This window comes from Vicia villosa, linkage group LG7 (assembly GCF_029867415.1).
Source record: "Vicia villosa cultivar HV-30 ecotype Madison, WI linkage group LG7, Vvil1.0, whole genome shotgun sequence".
Lineage (NCBI taxonomy): Eukaryota > Viridiplantae > Streptophyta > Magnoliopsida > Fabales > Fabaceae > Vicia > Vicia villosa.
The window spans coordinates 72,508,971-72,528,889 of record NC_081186.1 but is presented as its reverse complement, the minus strand read 5'-3'; the positions used below and the strand labels follow the sequence as shown (position 1 = coordinate 72,528,889).

At 32.6% G+C, this 19,919-nt stretch overlaps 3 protein-coding genes across 3 annotated transcripts; 2 read left to right on the top strand and 1 right to left on the bottom strand.

Moving 5' to 3' along the window:
• Positions 1-2,731: 2,731 nt before the first annotated feature.
• Positions 2,732-4,688, top strand: LOC131620790 (6,7,8-trihydroxycoumarin synthase-like). The gene is made up of 2 exons (XM_058891955.1): positions 2,732-3,672; positions 3,777-4,688. Exons 1-2 carry the CDS (start codon positions 2,776-2,778, stop codon positions 4,392-4,394), a joined length of 1,515 nt encoding a protein of 504 aa, XP_058747938.1. The 5' UTR covers positions 2,732-2,775; the 3' UTR covers positions 4,395-4,688.
• Positions 4,689-4,850: 162 nt separating this feature from the next.
• Positions 4,851-10,683, bottom strand: LOC131620791 (shewanella-like protein phosphatase 1). Its single transcript, XM_058891956.1, has 10 exons — positions 10,311-10,683; positions 9,309-9,409; positions 9,091-9,204; positions 8,650-8,862; positions 8,328-8,463; positions 8,030-8,205; positions 7,744-7,832; positions 7,557-7,626; positions 7,361-7,469; positions 4,851-5,198 (listed from the first exon to the last, which is right to left on the bottom strand). Exons 1-9 carry the CDS (start codon positions 10,531-10,533, stop codon positions 7,383-7,385), a joined length of 1,209 nt encoding a protein of 402 aa, XP_058747939.1. The 5' UTR covers positions 10,534-10,683; the 3' UTR covers positions 4,851-5,198; positions 7,361-7,382.
• Positions 10,684-17,467: 6,784 nt separating this feature from the next.
• On the top strand, positions 17,468-19,385 carry LOC131617428 (UDP-glycosyltransferase 87A1-like). The gene is made up of 2 exons (XM_058888715.1): positions 17,468-18,018; positions 18,101-19,385. The coding sequence occupies exons 1-2, from the start codon at positions 17,472-17,474 to the stop codon at positions 19,000-19,002; spliced, it is 1,449 nt and encodes a 482-aa protein (XP_058744698.1). The 5' UTR covers positions 17,468-17,471; the 3' UTR covers positions 19,003-19,385.
• The last annotated feature ends 534 nt before the right edge of the window (positions 19,386-19,919 follow it).

The following is a 19,919-nucleotide window of genomic DNA, read 5'->3' as shown; positions in this document are numbered from 1 at the left end:
AATTGATTAAATATTTTAACATTGAATTTCTATTAAATTAATTAATTATTATTTAATTTGAACTAGTTTGAAATAAGTAAATATTTATTTCTATTTTTTTTTTTTGGAGAAATAAGATATTATATATCCAAAAAAACAGTTAAGTACAAAAAGCGACCTATGGGGTCCAGCCCACTAGACCAAACAGCATCAACCTAAAGACTCAATTGAGCCATATACTCACGTAACTACCTATTCTGTCAACATCTATGCACAATCCTTTCTATAATGATCTTTTTTATATCACTATGTTCTAAATCACTACTATCCTTTCTATAAACTTTTCTATTTCTATACAACCAGCAAGCATATATCGTTTTCGCAAAAAGCTGCAAAGAATTCTTGTGCGCCAACCTTTGTATTTGTTGATCTTAATCATCCATTCAACCTCATGAACCCAATTCAGCGGATTATGATCAAAGCTCACCCAATTCATCACCCCCTCCAAATGGTGTACATGCTCCTGCATTGAAAAAACAGGTGTTGAATGCTTTCTTTCTCACTACAGAACTCACAATCCTCCTGCGTAATCAATCAAATTTTGTGAAGCCGGTCTTTTGTTTCTAACCGCTTGTGGCAAGCAAGCCATAGCATAAACAATGCACGGGAGAGGCCTCTGATTCATACCAAATTTTCTGCTACGGTATCTTTTGTTTCACTTCCATTAGATCATAATAACATTTGCTAGTCTTGAATTTTCCAACTCTGATCATTTTGTTCCCCTGTGTCAGCCCTGCAACATAATGTCTCTTATTGAGGATAATTTTCAGTATCCATGACCACGAACTCTTCACAGGGACACTCATCACTTGATCATTCTTGACATAATAAGCATGTATCCACCTAACCCAAAGACTGTCAGCTTTAGTTTAAAGGTTCCATAACAACTTCAAAATACACGCACTCTTCTACCTCTCCAAATCCATAACATTCATACCTCATTGGCACATGGGATCGCAAATTTTACTCCACACAACGGGAGATTTTCTAGAAATCACTCCCTTTCCAGTCTAGAGGAACGGCCGACATAAAGCTTCACCCCAATGAATTACACCCTTTGGGACAGGCATGCACTGAAACCAGTAATTTGTGATGCTAAAGATGACGCTATTGATCAACTGTAGTCGACCAGCATAATTGAGCATGTGAGCGCTCCAATGCTGCAACCTAGCCGTCACTCTGGCCACTAAACTCAAGCACTAAGTACTTGACAGCTTCTTGCTCTGGAGGGAAAATTTATGTGTTATTTAATTTCAATTACATATAATTTAATTTATTTTTAATTGATTAAATATATTGAAGATTTACATTTTATAAATTTTATTTTTAAATTGGTGTATTATTTGAAATTAGTAAATATTTATTTGTGTGTTATTTGAAATAAGTAAATGTTTGTTATAAATTATTAAGTTAAATATTTATCATTAAGAATATTAACAATAGAAATTGATTTGTCTAGTTGTAAAGTTATTATCATTTATCGGACTTAGACTCGAGACCCATTGATACAATTTTTGTAATTTTTGTTTTAAATTCAGGATTATTTAATATTATTAAAAATTTTGAGAATTATTTGTCATGAATGCATATTGGACTAGTGGTAAAGATTTAAGATATTTTTTAAAAGTCTTGGATTCAATTCTTTATAAGAAACAATTTTGGCTTTTTGGATATTATTAAATCAGAATTGTTTAAAAATGACTTTTTGGATATTATTAAATCAGAATTGTTTAAAAATGAAATTAAAATTAAACATTAATTTAATATTTTTAAAAAAATGAAAAATAAAAAATAAAATACAATGTGGCAGTCCAGTCACGGTTTTAAAGTAGGACAAAAACCGATTTGAAAAAAATATTAATAGAATAATTAATATGTTCCGGTTAAATTTTGTAAGGGATTAAATCGGACCTTTTTTTTTATGAGGGACTAATTTTGGTTGTGTAATTCTTGTGAGGGACCAAAATGGATATTTCCTCTAAAATAAATTTTAACTTTTTTTTTACCAAAACTTTAACTTTAAAAGCTCCTTAAATTGTAATAAAAACTCCTTTAATAAATTGTATTTAACTTTATTTATAAAGGTCTTATTTTTAACTTTAGCTTAAAAGTAACTTTTAAAAAAAAACTTTTATTTAAAAAAATATAACTTTTACAACCGAAAAAAATTCAGTCAAACGATGCTTTAATATATTTGAAAAGTCCAAAGCAACTTATAATAAAAATTAGGGATAGTATTATTTTAATGTGTTTGAGTCAATATCCGAATCAAACACTAACATTTATAATTACGTTTAATTTATTTGTTTTTTATTATTACTAATATCGTCGTACTCCCTCATCTCAATTTACAAGAGAAATTCACTTTTTATATTCATTGAATAATTAATGTACCTGGTCTATATATAGATCAGATACATTAATTATTCAATGAATCAAAAAATAATTTCTCTTATAATTTGGGACAGAAGAAATATTAATGTAATTTAATTTATGATAAATATCCAACTTTTTAAGTATTTTTAAGTAGGGTAGATAAGAATTTATCTTTTAATTTATGATTAGTATCCAACTTTTTGAATAGGTAGAAAAGAATTTATCTTTAATTTATGATAGATGTTGGTATCTTTTTCTATATCCTAGATAATGATCTCATTGGTATTTCTCTATAAATACATACTCATACCTATGAGATTATAATAGCATACTAGTTATCAATAATTCGTGAACCAAAACATGTCACCCCTTGTTATCTTCCCTTTTGCTCTCTTCCTATTCATCTTCTTGTTCAAAAAACACAAAACAACGTCTAAGAAACCAACCCTTCCACCAGGCCCTAAAGGCCTTCCTTTCATTGGAAACTTACACCAAGTTGATAGTTTAAAGCTTGGTGAAAGCTTCTATGAACTCTCAAAACAATATGGCTCTTTAATGTTCCTTAAACTTGGTTCAAAACCAACACTTGTTGTTTCATCAGCTAAAATGGCCAAACAAGTCATGAAAATACAAGACCTCGAGTTCTGTAACCGACCCGCTTTAATCAGTCATATGAAACTCTCTTATGACGGATTAGACCAATTCTTTGCACCATATGGAGAATATTGGAGACACACCAAGAAAATTTCCTTCATCCAGTTGCTTAGTGTCAAAAGAGTAAACATGAATTATTCAGTTAGAAAACACGAGGTGACTCAACTGATGAAGAAGATATCGGAAGAATATGTGCCCTCTAAAAAACCTGTCAATCTGCAAAATCATCTTATTGGTCTTGCAAGCGCAATCCTTTGTAAGATAGCGTTCGGGCGAAGGTTTGAAGAGGAAGGAACTGAGCGTAGCATGTTTCATGATTTGCTTAAAGAAGTGCAGGAAATGACGGTTGTGTTCTTTTATACGGATTATTTGCCTCATGTTGGAGGGATTATTGATAAGTTTACTGGATTGATGGGCCGTCTTGACAAATTGTGTAAGTTTTTAGACGGGTTTTATCAGGGTATTATTGATGAACATCTTGATCCTGAAAGGAAGAAGTTGCCTCCACATGAAGGGGATGTAATTGATGCTTTGATTGATTTGAAGAATGATCCTTACTGCTCTATGGATCTCAAAGCTGAACACATCAAACCCTGGATCATGGTTAATAATTTTATTTCTCTTTACTCTCACACATCGTCTCACCAACCATTAGATAGTTGTTATGCATACTAATAAGACATATTGTTCTTTTTTTAATATTGCAGAATATGTTGGTAGCGGGGACGGACACGAGTTCGTCTGCAGTAGTTTGGGCTATGAGCGCACTAATGAAGAATCCAAGAGCGATGAAGAAAGTACAAGAAGAGATTAGAAAAGTATTCGGAGGGAAGGGTTTTATAGAGGAAGAAGATGTTCAACAGCTTCCATATCTCAGAGCAGTTATAAAAGAAACAATGAGATTATATCCCAATGTGCCGATACTTTTAGCAAGAGAAACCAGGCAAGAGTGTGAACTTGACGGGTACACAATTCCAGACAAGACATTAGTGTACGTGAACGCTTGGGGGATTCATAGAGATCCAGAAGTATGGGAGAATCCAGAAGAGTTTTATCCAGAGAGATTCATAGGAAGTGATATAGATTTGAAAGGACAAGATTTCGAGCTGATTCCATTTGGTTCCGGGCGAAGAATTTGCCCCGGCTTAAACATGGGTATTGCTACTGTGGAACTTTTACTTGCTAATCTTTTATATTTGTTTGATTGGGAAATGCCTGAAGGAGTAAAGAGGGAAGATATAGATTTTGAGGCTCTTCCTGGAATTGTTCAGCACAAGAAAAATCCTCTGTGCCTTGTTGCTAAGACTAGAATTGCATGTGCCTGATCTAGAATGTTTTCATGTTATGTTATATTTATGTTAAGAAAATAAAGCATGCATACCATTTTACTTGTAGTATTTGTTCAAAGAAATAAAAATCATCTTCCTAATAGATTAATAAATTTTACCACCCTTAATCTCAAGAAGTAGTTTAATTTAGAGATGGCAAATGGGTATGTCCGTTATGCCAACCTTAGTTGGATTAGAAAGGGTAGTGAAGATGTTAATGTTTTGGTTTTTGACTTGGCAATGATCTTGTTCTATGAATGATGTGTTGATACAGAATGTTATTTTACCATACATTTTGCTTCTATTTGGTTTCATTTGTTGTTTCTTTACTGCTCTGAGGCTATTTACTACTTAATTTACTTCTTAATTCTCAGTATTGATTTTCCTTCTTCCAATAAAGCTCTAGTAAAATCAGCCTCTCAGTATTGATGATTTGAAATAGAAACTCTATAAATTCACAAGACATTTGAAATGGGAACAAACATAATGGAGCAGTTTACATTGGAACTACTCGTATAATTGTGATGATATATTCAATCTTTCCAATTTTCCAACTTTTATTCACGTGCATCCTATTTTCACATTGCTTTCAAGTCATTCACATGCTACATTTAACTTTAAAAGATACATTTGGCTTCAAATTCAAATTGTATCTCACTAAAATGACATATGATACAATATTCTTTCAACTGCCAAAATGAATCCACTGCTGGAGTCTTCACAAGTTGTATGTGAATTTTTGCCAAAGGGTGTCCACTAAATTTGCCAATGTTGGATTTAAATAGCTGTATGCCCATAATTCTGCAGAAACATATTACTCATAAGTTTGGAAATTCATACCAAATACTACATTAGAAGTTAAAATTTACTAGTTTGGTTCTGAAAACACCAAAATCAATTCAAAAAATAGCCAATAATTTGGTTCGTAAAGGTAACAACCTGATTCTATAAAGATGGAACCGGTTTGGTTAAAAAACATATAATCCAATGCACCCAACAATAAAGCGAGTAAGATTTGGTTTTACTTCCAAAACCAAATCATGAACAGTCCTACAGGTTATCCGACTATATAATGTTGATTATATTTACATAGACTAAAGATGTTATTGGAGCTTATTGAACACCAAATCAAATTTGAAAAAAAGGATTTAGAGCCGTATTTTTCCTTTTGCAATTAGAAAATCTCTCATTTGATCCATTCGATCAAATTCCATACTTGACGGAAACGGATCAAATTCCATACTCGACAGAAATCAATCAAGTTCTAAAGAGTTGAAAGTTTTTCATTATTCACTTCTTTCTTTTTCTCCTTTTTCATAGATTGTTTTTTTTAGAACATTGCATAGTTTGAAAGTGTTACTGTGTTGGGTCTCTCCTCAGTGTTTGTTCTAACAATTGGTGGCTACCTGAAAGCTGGAGTCCGATTCTATCTGAACTGCTCATTTTCAAATAATCTCCACAACATTCGCAATTATGCAAATTGGATTTCAAAATTTTCTTATAATTTGATGCATAGCAAGTCTCGCATGCATCCCATAAATGCTTAACTTTTAAAAAAGGATCATTATCATCATATACTATTTGAATAAACTCACTATCATTTTTTATTTGAATAAAATCACTATCATTATCATTTTTTATTTGAGTCAAATCACTTTCAAATTCTCCTTCAGGAAACCCCCATTACCATTATCATAATCATAATCTTCTATTTCAGGAAACTCATTGCCATTATCATACTCTTCTATTTCAGGAAAATCACTATCATTTTCTATTTGTTGAGTAAAATCACTATCATTTTCTATTTGTTGAGTAAAATCACTATCATTTTCTATTTGAGTCAAATCACTATCATTTTCTATTTGAGTCAAATCACTATCATCGAATTGGAATCATAACATTAATAGTTGGATTGAGAGTTATCTTTGTTCTCAAATCTGTATTGATAGTACCTTTTTCATAGATTGTTTTTTTTAGAACATTGCATAGTTTGAAAGTGTTAGGACTCTCCTCAGTGTTTGTTCTAACAATTGGTGGCTACCTGCAAGCTGGATTAAGGTGCTCAACCAAACACTGATATATGAGTGAAACCACCAAAAAAGAAAAGGCTACCATCGGGTTAGTGCCAGTAGAGTGAAAGCCGCTGTGGACATCGGCTCATAAAGGGGTACCATCGGCTTAGTGCCGAAAGGGTGAAAGCCGCAGTGGACATTGGCTTTTAAAGGGTGTCGCAAAGTTAGGAGCTCCAAATTGAGTAGATAAAAATGCTCAATGTAGTGTGTATTGTGTAAGCTATGAGGTTCTCCCACCTAGTTGACTAGTCTTTTAGGTTGGAGTCTCCTTGTGTGCTTAGTCCTAGCAGAAAGTGATACAAAAACTTTTATTGCAACTCTGCTTTTAACCAACTACAACAGTTTAACGGATAAATATATAAATTTGATGGACTGGGAAGATGATAGACTTTTTATTATGGGTAGTTATTTTTATTGATGAGCAGTTATGGATTGTTATTTTTATTGAGGTCAGTTATGTGTGGAAGTTATGGGTTATGTGTGCTTCTGGTTTAGAATAAATAGAGAAAGGAAAAGAGAAACAAATCATGGTATTATTGAATGGTTTTGGGTGAGAGAGACCAAACTCTCTAATTCTTGGAGGGAGAGACCAAGACTCTCTAATTTTTTGGATTAGTTTATGTGTATTTTATGTATTCTCTATGGTGTTTGAAATTATGTGTCTGTTGTCAACATATTCTTCCATAAATAAAAGTCAATTTCTACAATTAATTTGTATTTTGGTACCAGTTCCGATCAGAAGCACCCTTATTAGGTGAAATATTTCAACTTGCAGATGCAGCACAGCAACACCAATGTATATTTCCCAATGAAAAGAATTTACTTTCAGAACATCAATTGAATTTGTGTCACTACAATCAAGTGAGAAAGAAAATTGTATATTTAATTTACTTGTTATATCAATTGTCTGTCCTTAAGTATATGCAGCCGCTTGAAGTTCACTGTATGTATCCCTTTCGCTCCTAATAACTCTTGCTTTATCGTCTATAATTTCTAGAACCTGGAGAATAAGAACTCAACTGTAAATAACAATAACTACTTGTTGTAAATTGCACGTGTGAAGACTCGTGTAGGCCTTTGAATTTACCTCTGGTCTTGAATTAAGGACTCCACTGGACATTCCAACATCTATGCGCCATATGCTACAATTGTATTTACTGTAGGAAACAAAAGAGCTGATTTATATGAATATACAAATTATAATCTAAAGATTTTGACAACTTTAGAGGTTATTAATTTACTCTAAGCATGCTTAAAGAATTGTCTTTCCTTACCAATTTACACCAATAGTTTGAGGAGTATGTCCCACCACCATAGCCTTAGCACCGACTGCTTGCAGTGTTTCCTCGAGAATGGAACATACCTGAATATTGTATTATTGGGTTTCAAGATGTCAATCTAAGTCATACCGAGAAATAATAATGAAAAACTACAGAAAGATGGATTCACGAAGCTAATCTTCAAGGAAATTACTACATGTCAGTGCCAGTATTGAGTCTGGTGTCTTTGTTCCACAGGTATTAACTACAGTATACTAATACACTTTCGTTAGTAATTTACCTGATTAGCTTCATAGTCCATCAAATCTGGTGAGTCTCTTGAATACAACCGATTCCAAACAACACTGTCATAACCCCTGGTGGCAATGAACGGGAGTTGGAAAGTACTTTCATTCTTACTCGGATCTCTCATCCACTCAGACACTTCTTTGTTCATCCGCTCTAAACCATATGCAACTTCAGAAAGTGAAGAGAATATTATCAGGCTTCCAAAATTGAAGAAATGTTCAACAAATTTGAAACAATTCATAAAATCAAAATCAAGTTAAACAAAACCAAAATGACAGTAAAATATCGACCGTGGTGAGGAAGAAGACCGCCATGACAGAAGACCCAGTCATTAACCTTAAGCACAACAGCATGTCTTGCAAGCTCGCATGCCAGTGGCCCACCAGGCCTAAAGAGGATTGATCTAGCAATGACTCCCTTTTGCCTCTGTCCTAATAATTGCAAAACTTCGTCAAAAAAAAAAACAATAAAATATCACATTTTGAATAACATAGAACTATATTTCGAGACAACGGAACTTATATTCTACTTACAACATAACAAATTATGTATATGACCCCAGTACTAATATTCTAGCATGTTAATTTGGGAGTTTGGATGCAACAATAATACCTTCACTAAATTCCATGGTCCCCAATGATTTGTTGACATTGTTCGATCTCCTTTCAACTTTTCAGATACATCGACCCAACTAGTAAATGTTTCTTCCCAGTCATCACCTGAATTATTGATATATTCCACAAAATCACTACATTCATCAAATCCACCAGGTTCAACGTATCGGAAATCCCCTTCCACGTTCATCGTCTCGTGGTTTCCATTAACCTAGACAAAGCAAATTCAGCTATAGAAAATTAATTCACAAATATTACAATGACAAATAAGATTTTACACGTAATTTCTACTTAACCCCATGATTTAGGCTCTGTTTGGACAAGTTATAAATTATTTTCATAAGTTTTTCTGAACAATATCCCAAGTGCTTATGCGAGTAGATAAAAAGAGAAGTTCATAATAATGATAAGGGAACGAGGGAAGTCACAAACTACAAACCTGAAACACAGCTCCACCGCTTTCTTTTGCCTGTTTATTTAATGACCGTAGCAAGGACAAGATAGCGATTTCATCTTCACCTCGGTCTAAGATATCTCCAAGTTGAACCAACACCTAGTAACGGACAAAAATTTAAAGCATCATGCATTAAAATAGAAGCTACTGATTCCAATTAAAACTAACAGAAATCCATTTTGAAAGACAGTAAGCAAGCATACATTTTCTCCACCGGTCCACAAGTCTTGACCGTCAGAGCTCAGCACACCAGCCATTTCAAGTGCAGATCTAGCTTGCTTAAGGTCTCCATGAAGATCACCAACTACTCGGGGAAAAAAAAACAGCTTCAATAAAACATATAAAAGACAGATATGTGATAAAAATCAAAACTAGCGCAGATTAAGATTCTGAAAAACCAAGCTGACACACATCCAAATGTAAGCAAACAACAATATAATACTTCATTTCAACTTTAACACCGAGCATTATCATGCAACATCTATAAGTTTCCTTCAAAAGAATTTACTCAGCCATTCTCCATTCGATCCTCATTCTCATCTAAAGGTCTACTATATCAACTACACACTATATCAAGGCTTGTGTTCCGCCACAATCATAACAGCATCAAAAGTACTCTATCACAATTCTTCCCAACATCAATAACTGAAAACCCAATTGTGGCGGCATCACAAGTATTTTGCCCACAATTTTTCGCAATATCAAGAATCATACAACACATATATTGTCATTTTACAACAAACTCAACCAAAGCCGTCTTTGAGAATGTGCAAGGCAGACGACTACTTCACAGAGTCTAAATTTTAATAAGGTTAAACCATGACTAAAAAAGATCTCAAAATATTTGTCACGCTTAAACTATCACAAAATAAGACCTTAATTTGTTTTACCATAACTAAATAGTGGCTATCCAACGCATGGCCTCCGAAAACTTAAGACGGCTCTGAACTCGGTTAGGATTTGAACCATTCAGAATTAAGATACAATTAAAATACTTGATTCTAACCATGAAAGAAAATCTTATTCAAGCACTTATCCGAGATGTATAAACATTAAGTATGAAAGATTACTATGGCAAATCCAAAATATCAATTCATATTTAAAATAAAAAATAAACAAAATACCACAAAAACAACTTGAACATTGCAAAACACATGAAACAACGACAGCAACAAAATAAAATTGTCGGAAGAAGAAAAACAAACCAGCGAGAATAGTGCGGCCAGGAGCGGAAACAAAAGTGGGAGGGTTTCCACTAACAACAATAGGTTTCAAGGTACTCGATGTTCTAAGGCTGTTATGATGATTGTTATTGTCGTTATCAACAAACAAAGAAGAAGATGATGAAGAAAGAGAGGTTTGAGTGAGATTTCGAGGATGAGAAGACGGTGAGAGTGGTAGGGATGAGTTCATACATAGGGAAGCCATAGATTTCTGATATTAAGTTCCCATTACTCTGAATGAATTTGAGAGATTGAGAAAAAATCGAGAAAAATTAAAGGAAACAATTTTGTTATCACGCAAAATCTCCTCAACCAAGCGTTTTTGGTGTAGCATTATCGATTGGTTTTGGGCTTTGGCCACGGTTGCTGAATTTTCAATTATTTTATTAAATTAATTAATTTTCTTTTTTTTCTAAAAACATAATTATGATTTCGCGAATATTTTTTTTTTTTTTGTTTTATACCACCCGTTTAGTCCGGTTCCATCCCACTCCCGATCGTAGTTGCGGGGGATCAAACCGTGATTCTCCCTACCAAATTCAGCGCCAATCACCACTGGACCAACTAACGATTGGTGATTTCGCGAATTTTATCTCCCGTTTTTCTAATAGAATTTGTTTTAATAAAAAAGAATTTTAACTCCTGTTATTCGGGCTCGTTAAGGGTGTTGATCTAGGTACAATCCGATAATCTATAATCTCACCTATAATTAATCCCACACCCCCAAATTTATACTATTACTTTTTTAACTTTGTGTCAAACTTATCACAATTGAGTATTCAATTTTACCAATTTTTTATGTTTTTAGTGATTTTTTGGAGACAAAAAAAATATTTTTAATGATTTTTTAGAAATGTTCGATAAAAACTCATGTTTCTCGTGTATTTTTATTGGATATTTTTAAAAAAATCGATAAAAATGCATACTATCTATTTGATATTTTGAAAAATATGATAAAAATGCATACTTTTTTGTAGATATTTTGAAAATTTTGATAAAAGTGCTACGATATATCAGATTTTTGGAAAAGCTGGTAAAAACAAAAGTATTTATATTGGTGATTTTGAAAAAACGGTAGCCTGAGAATGTTGTAGTTTATAAGGTGAGTAGAGCTATTTAGGAAACTTCCGAGAATGTTTTGAAGCTACTTAACTTCCCCTTGTTTTTCCCTGGTTAGCCTGAGAATTTATTAGTACTTCACACAAATGAATGATATGAAGATAGGAGATTGTTAAGATATTGGCCCGACATATTAGTAACCTCGATTGAAAAGTCGACCTCGACTCGTCTATCACGTGTAAGCATGGTTTGGAGGAGTCTCTAGAATAGATCCACAAGATTAAGATCACTTTCTCTTCAAAACATGTTTAGAATCTCGAAAAGGTTTAAATAAATACCAACACTTCGATGTGGAGATGTAATGTAGAAGTGTCGAATTAGACACGCCTATCAAATGTTGTGGACTTTGCGTATTTTTTTAATACAAAGGTCATTTGGACAAGGTTAGGTTAAGCAAAATTATAGGATTCGACTTGAGATTCTCGACAGAGGCAGTTAGGGGATTCGAAGGAGGTTATTAGTGTGGAGAGTAGTTTGCAACAATCCAAATGTTGAAGACGAGTGGAAATAGAATAGAAGAATTGAGCCCACATAAAGGGGACGCCCAGTCGATCTCTGAATAGATAACCATTATCGACATTTAATCTTTGATTAATATATAAATCAAGTTCATTGATGTAATCAGGGTCGCAAATGTTTACTTCTTCTCTATAGAACTAAAGTATCCAAGTTACAGAGAGAAATGGTTTGTGAGAAAATGTAAGAGTATGCATCCTTTCTTTTAATTCTCGAATTCTTTAAATTCGAAGCATTTATTTAAACATATTTATCATGATTTTTCTTTATTTTCCTCTTCCAAAATAATTCTGAGTTTATGTCCAGTTTTTAGACATTCAAACATCAGAGTTTCATGCACAAACACTATTCGTTACACTTTTATGCCCAAGTTATATTTAGGATTTTTTCGAGTTTATTCATTTAAATGAACTAAAACTCGTGATTTGATTTACTAAAAATAACAGTAAACAAATTGGAGTGTCCGGTGGAACCCCTTTGTGCAAAAAATTTTAACTTCTGCGGAAAAAAAGTATGTCTTTTATTTGTTTATTTAGTTCTTCATACATAAAAAATTTCAATTGTCGAGGGTGTAAGCTTTAGAGGATCGGTAAAACTCTTCCTGATATTACTCGTCCAACATTAAAGAATCCTCCCCTCCCTATAGAAATTCTCAATGTAGAAGAACAACCGACCGAATCGATGATTGGTAGTGCAGGAACTTCAACAGCCTTTGGAGTAACCCCCTGTTATAGGCCAAATATCAGTATCAAAAAATATCATTAGAAGTGGCGGTTTCCTCACCAAAAACGCAATAATGGGAGACCTTAGGCCTTCTTTTCCCCCAATCTTTACGTTATCCCCCGGTAGTAGGGAGTATCCTTATGGAATGATGACTGCAATGATGGAAGAACTGCACATAAACGCATCGGCGTATGCAGATAATGCAATGTCTATTGCATTACCTCTTAATCCATACTTAACGTCAGGATCTTTTATAAGCAATCCTAGTCGAATGACTTAACCACAAGGAGGGTTAACATATACTCCCAAAGTTATGCCTCCCTAAGGCGTGTGAGTAGATGTGTAAATCTTACACAAGAACATTTCGATTACACGAGGGTCATTAAATGCACATGTTTCAAATTCCACTTACTACCACTCAACACCACAACAAAGCTCTCTCTCTCTCTCTCTCCCTCTCTCTAAGGTGCACCTTATCAATGGAAGCGACGTGCTCATCAGAACATACACTTAGAGTGTTCTCAAAAGTTTATGTTTCAACATTTCTCATTTCATCACTAATAACGAGGAACTGGGAAAATTTGTTTCGGGTTGGCCAAATACCCAACCAGGCCAGTCTAATGCATTGGACTAATCTAGACAAAACTCTCCACTAACTTGTGTACATGTGCACCTCCGTCTTGGAGCATCACATAGGAACATGTGTCTCGTTCTTATTTCCATAATTGATTTGGATCCAAAAATCAATTGCGTCCCACGCTGGATCTTCTAAGAACGGTATTAAATGTGTCTTATATATAAGCGTGAATATGGAAAAAATTCACCTCTTTCAAATACTAACTTGAGCATTGAAATAATAATATTGCAAGTTCTCTTCTTTGACCATCAAAAAACTCAACGCCATAAATATTTCATAATAGTATTTTTTTACTTTTTAAATGAGTTGTTCACTTTAGAATTGTGAAATGATATTCATTATTTTACCTAGCATCCCATCTGTTATATCTTGCACCTCCATGTTACAAATTTACCATAATACGTTGATACTTATATATTACAACTTTCACTACTAAAAATATCATTTTTCGAAGTTTTTGAAAAATCTTAGATTTCTATCACATATTTTGAAGCTTCTATTGGATATTTACAAGCTTTTTTCATTGAATTTATGCATTTATATCGAAAATTTTGTATTTATACCAGATATTTTATGAAAACCATGATTTTTTTTCGAATTTTAGAAATAGTCTGTAAAAAATTATGTACTTTTATAGGCATATTTGAAATGTCCTACAAAACCCAAAATTATGTTTTATTTTTTACGGCAATTTTGAAAAATACAGTAAGCCTATATTTTGTTTTACTTGTATTTTTAAATTTTCAGTAGAAATGCATACATGCATCCAAATATTTCGAAAATACTGATAAGAATACATTTAGTTGTACCATATTTTCCAAAAGTGTCCGTAAAAACATGAGACATATCAAATATTTTAAAAATTTAGTAGATCGTTTTTTTTTTGTTGTTATTTTTCTATATTGAAGACAAGAGGAAGAGATAGCAATATTGTTTCTAGATTGAGCGAAAAAGCACATAGAGCAAGTGTGCAGTGCTTTGGTGGAGGCAATGGAGATGACGAAGAGTAGAGTATTCACCACCAGTACTATGGAGGATTATGCAGTCTCGTGCACCCCGTAATCTAGAGTATAATGGAGGTGGAGGTGGACGGGCCAAAGATCTTGATACCGAGTCAGATGCTACTATTGTTCATGATGTTGAGCCAACTACTAAGGATGATATATTGGTTTCTCCTCAGGCTGATACATAAGTTCCTGCTCTTGTTGATACAGAGGTGACGACTCAAGCTGATATAAAGTCTTCTATACACACAGATGGTGAGGTCTGTACCGGGTTATCTCATATAGCACACGTTGCCTGTGGTGCACATGTGTAGATTTTATTGGTTTGTTCGTTATTTATTGTTAACATCAAGAAAAAGATATTTTATGACACATAAGTTGCGGCGGTTCTAATAAAACCGCTCTTGCTCGTGTATAGCGACAATTATCACAACAATTTTGTCCAGCCGCCTCTTCATTTTCCAAAAAATAAAACTTCTTTGCGACAATTATATTTTGGGTTGCGATGGGTCTTGAACCGCCGTAATTCATTTCTACGAAATAAAACTTTAAAAGTAAAACGTTTGCATATCTACACTGATCTTGTGTTCTTGAAACATCTAGGTTCTGAAACGCAATTGCAATATATATTATATTTTAATAATTTAGGTCCCGTTTATTTTGGCTTTTTTGTAAAATGATTTTTATAGTGTTACATAATTTTGTCTAAAAAAATTACAACAAAACTTTTCATAAAAGCTTCAAATAAAAATTTTGTTTTAATAGTTATTCTTAAAATATTATTTTAGGTATTTCATCTTTTTATTGAAACTTTTGTTAGATATCAAAATTTAAAAAAATCACTTAATTTTGAAACTATTTCAAATAGATTTTCATAAAAACCATTTTTGAAATAACAGTTTTTGAAAAAATTGTGATTTTAACTATGTTTTGGTCTTCAATAATAATTGTTTATTTTATAGAATGTCAAATGTAATGTTTTAATTTTTAAAAAAAATGAATAATTATTTTTTGTAATATTTTAAAAAACAGTTTTACAAAATTTATTTTCAAAAACAAAAATAAAAAATTCATTTTTTTTTAAATTGAAACAAAGAGGTCATTTATGTAATTTCAGCAACGCAATTTTCATTTGACCCAACTCTAAATTTTATAACAAGAGCACTACTTTCATTTTCCCACCAAGTCCAAATCTCCACTTTCGATTTGAAACATTATTCACCACGAGTTGTTCAAATCAATTGGCCTCTTACATTTTGAAAGTTGGTCTCCCAAAACCCTAAGTTACTTTTTAACCTTGTTTTAATGGTCTCCCAATTCTGATTTACTTTTACACTTTTCTATACATTTTTCTTATTTTCGCAGGGTGCTTAATTTTCTCTTCAATTATTTAGGTTAGGTGTGTAGAAGTTTTCAAGGAACTTTATTATCAAACAAAAACTAAGCACATAAATCTTACTTGGACTTATTCTTTGGATACTTGTAATGTAAGCGGGAAAATTGAACCAAACACTAAGGAGTTGGTTGTGAGTTGTGACCACTTCTTACGCATGCTCCATTTTGTAAAAGTGTATCTTTCGTGTGTTACTGCTTCATTGTTTAATTTTGGTGATTTTTAAATTCTTGTGTGAATTTCTCTTGCTTACCTGATTTATTGTGTACTTGTACTAATGTTGTGTTCGTGATGACTTCACAACTAAAGGTACAACATGTCCAAATTCAAATCAGAAGTTCAAAGCTCACAAGTATTAAAGTTGCCTCCAATGAGTTCCTCATAATTATTACTTACGAGGACGTGTTTGTCACATGTAGATTTGAAGCTTTCTTATAAGTTTATAACAAAATATTACCTAGCTAAATATGAGTAAAGTTTGAATAAAATATTAGGATTAACCATCTATATATCTACATTACACGTTTAAAAATTTAATATAATTAGCAGGGGTTACCAACCTATGTAATTCTTTTTAAAATATATATTATGTATTCAGGCCGAACCAATCAGATAGAAAGTCCCGTTCTAATTTAAAAAATGGATCTATTATTCTATTTTTTTATAAAAAATATAATTGTAATAAATAAAAATGGCACATATAAAATATAATTTTTTATTAATAAAACAAAATTAATTATAATTATTTAAACTTTGATCAATCTCATTTTTTAATTGTATTGAATTTTTATTATAACATTTTTTTGATTTATTGAATTTTTTATATCAATTTATATATTTATTAATATTAATACAAAAAAGTGGATTTTTTTAAAATTTGGGGGCATGTAGAGCCTCTTGCTCCTGCATAGAGTCAGGTCTATCTATATTGTCGATGGATAAAACTACCATATAGATTTCTTCTAAAATGTACATAAGATACAAAGGTGTTTTAAAATTGTCGCAATCTCAATAGCAACAATTTCAAAAATTGTCATGCTCATGACACCAAGTATTACAACACTTGTCAAATTGTTGCAATATCATTTTTATGGTAGATTTAACCGCTACAACATGCTCTCAAAACTGTCGCAAAAGATATTTTTTCTAGTTTTGCTGACATTATTTGTATATTATTCGATATTTCTTGAACCTTTGTTTCTTAGGAGAAACTCGTTTATCACTTGAGTCCAATTGTTTAGTTTGAGTTTTGTTTCTAAATGTAGGAAAAAAAGTAAAGAAGAAAACGATTCATAAATGCGGCTAGATATTGGGTATTTGATGCTATTGCAGTTGTGTTTCATGTGGTTTCTACGTTTAATTTTATTAAAAATCTATTTAAATTGTGTTTGAAAATTTTGGGGCCAAGTACTATGCATGTCTAGGTTAGCTTTCAAAAATATAATTTAATAATGCATTAAGGTTCAATTATATGTAACTTTTCATACTTCAAATAAGTTTTACATAGTTAGACCGAATCTATTGTCTCATTATTTGGCCATATAATCCCATTTACTTGCATATTTTATAACATACCATCAGGTTGTTGGAAATGCAAAACCCCAATTATTTGCATATTCTATAATATACCATGAGGTTGTTACAAAACCCCAATTATTTGCATATTTTATAATATAACATGAGGTTGTTGGTACTGATGCAAAACTCCATTTACATGCATATTTTATAATATACCATGAGGTTGTTAGTCGATGCAAAACTCCTCGATTTTATTTTGGAGTTTGGAGGAAAAAAGAGAAAAAAAGAAAGAAAAAAAACTCCTCAACCATTCTTCTCCCATAATTTCAATGGAAGCATCATCTACTTCCTTCAGCCACGTTGTTGCCATGCCTTATCCTTCACGAGGCCACATGAATCCCATGATGAACCTATGCAAGCTCCTTGTCTCCAACAACAACAGCATCCTCGTCACCGTTGTCGTCACCGAAGAATGGTTAAGCATACTCTCCTCCGAACCAAAACCCGACAACATAAGCTTCCTTTCGATCTCAAACGTTGTTCCTTCCGAACTCATTCGCGGTCGCGACCAACTTGGCTTCATAGAAGCTGTCATGACAAAGATGGAGGAACCGTTTGAGGAGGTTCTATACCTATTTGACCACCCTCCTTCAATCATTGTGTATGATACTTTCTTGTATTGGGTTGTTGGCGTCGGAAACCGAAAGAATATACCGGTAGCATCATTTTGGACAATGTCTGCTTCTGTTTTCTCCGTTCTCTCAAACCAGCATCTTTCAGGTAACCAAAAATGTAAAATTTGTTTTTTTTCCTACTAAATAATTTTTATATTATTTGATTAATAGTAAATGATGCAAAACAGAAAAAGGCGATGAAGGTGTAAATTATATTCCTGGAATTTCCTCAACGAGCATAGCTGAATTTCATCTGCTAGATGATAGTAACAAAAACAAACAAGTGGTGCAGATGCTTTTGAAAGGTTTAGAGTGGATTCACAAAGCACAATATCTTCTATTCACTTCAATTTATGAGCTAGAATCTCAAGCAATTGATACCTTAAAATCAAAATCGTCCATATCAATTTACACAATTGGTCATACCATACCATCCATTAGCCTTAAAAATGATCCCAAACCAAACACTAACAATAGCTACATTGAGTGGTTAGATTCACAACCAATTGGTTCTGTTCTTTACATATCACAAGGAAGTGTTTTTTCAGCTTCAAGTGAACAAATTGATGAAATTGCAAATGCTTTATGTGAAAGCAATATTCGATTTTTGTGGATAGCACGTAATGAAGCTTCAAGGTTGAACCAAATTTGTGGAAACATGGGATTGGTTTTGGAATGGTGTGACCAATTGAGAGTGTTGTCACATTCTTCTATAGGTGGATTTTGGTCACATTGTGGTTGGAATTCTACTAAGGAAAGTGTTATTTCTGGAGTACCGTTTTTGACTTTTCCAATTGTTTTTGACCAACCATTTAATAGTAAGATGATAGTAGAGGATTGGAAGGTTGGATTGAGAGTTAAAGAAAATGTTAAGGAAAATGTTTTGGTAAAGAAAAGTGAGATTATAAAATTAGTGTGTGAATTTATGGATTTGGATAGTGAGCTTACAAAGGGTATTAGGGAAAGAAGTAGAAAGCTTAAAAAGGTATGTTGTGATGCAATTGGAGATGGTGGCTCAGCAGCCATTGATTTGAAAGCCTTCATTGGTGATATAATAATGCATTCTTCGTCAAAGTTCACACATGCTTAATGGTCCACTTCCTCCAGTGAAGTCTCTATCTCAATAATATTTTTGTTAAAGTCTTCAAATGTTCATGCTTAATAAAATTCTTGTTTGTTTGTTATTTATTGTTATTGAAATAAATTATTCCACTTGTGCATTGTACTGTATGAAAAGAAGGGTGAATAGACAATTTTATACAATAACTAATAACTAATAAGATAGTCGTGCTTCTAACAGGTAAATTTATTTGATATAGTTTTCAACATGAAATGTATATATACAGTTTTACTGCACACTACGAAAATGCACTTCTCAACAATATTGTTCAAGAGATCTCTACTTTCTGCTCAACCATTATAAACATCATTATCAATTTTACCAGTGTTGAAATCTTTGAATAAGAAAGCCAAAAAATAAACATAGCTTGGATATACATTCTTGTAAATTTTCAAATTTAATTCAAATCTACATTTATTGAATTGGATAAGAACAAAAATATTCAGGAACCATACTCTTGTATAAACCTATAAGACTTTTCATTTTGTATCCAATATTGTTTCTGATCTTTCAGTAATGTTACCTGCAACATTTGCATTACAACAAAAGTTTAATAGTTACTTCTAAGTCCTAACCATGCACAATTGAAATGTAATGAAGTTACAAAATCTATTAGATATATCTTAAAATTCAATTAATGTTGTAACTAATAAGGAATATATCATCAAATATAGCCAATTATGAAATAAAATTGACATAGTATGTTGATTGTTGACAAACCATGGTATTGGTGCAGCTAAAGCCACATAAGCGACCATTAGCACCTCTGTAGAAGTAGAAGAAAGGAAGGACATGAACATTAAGGTTGTAACACATTTATTTATGTTCCTCATAGTTCACATGAAGGAACTCAACAATAGGATTCATCTTTGCAAATTGACATATTT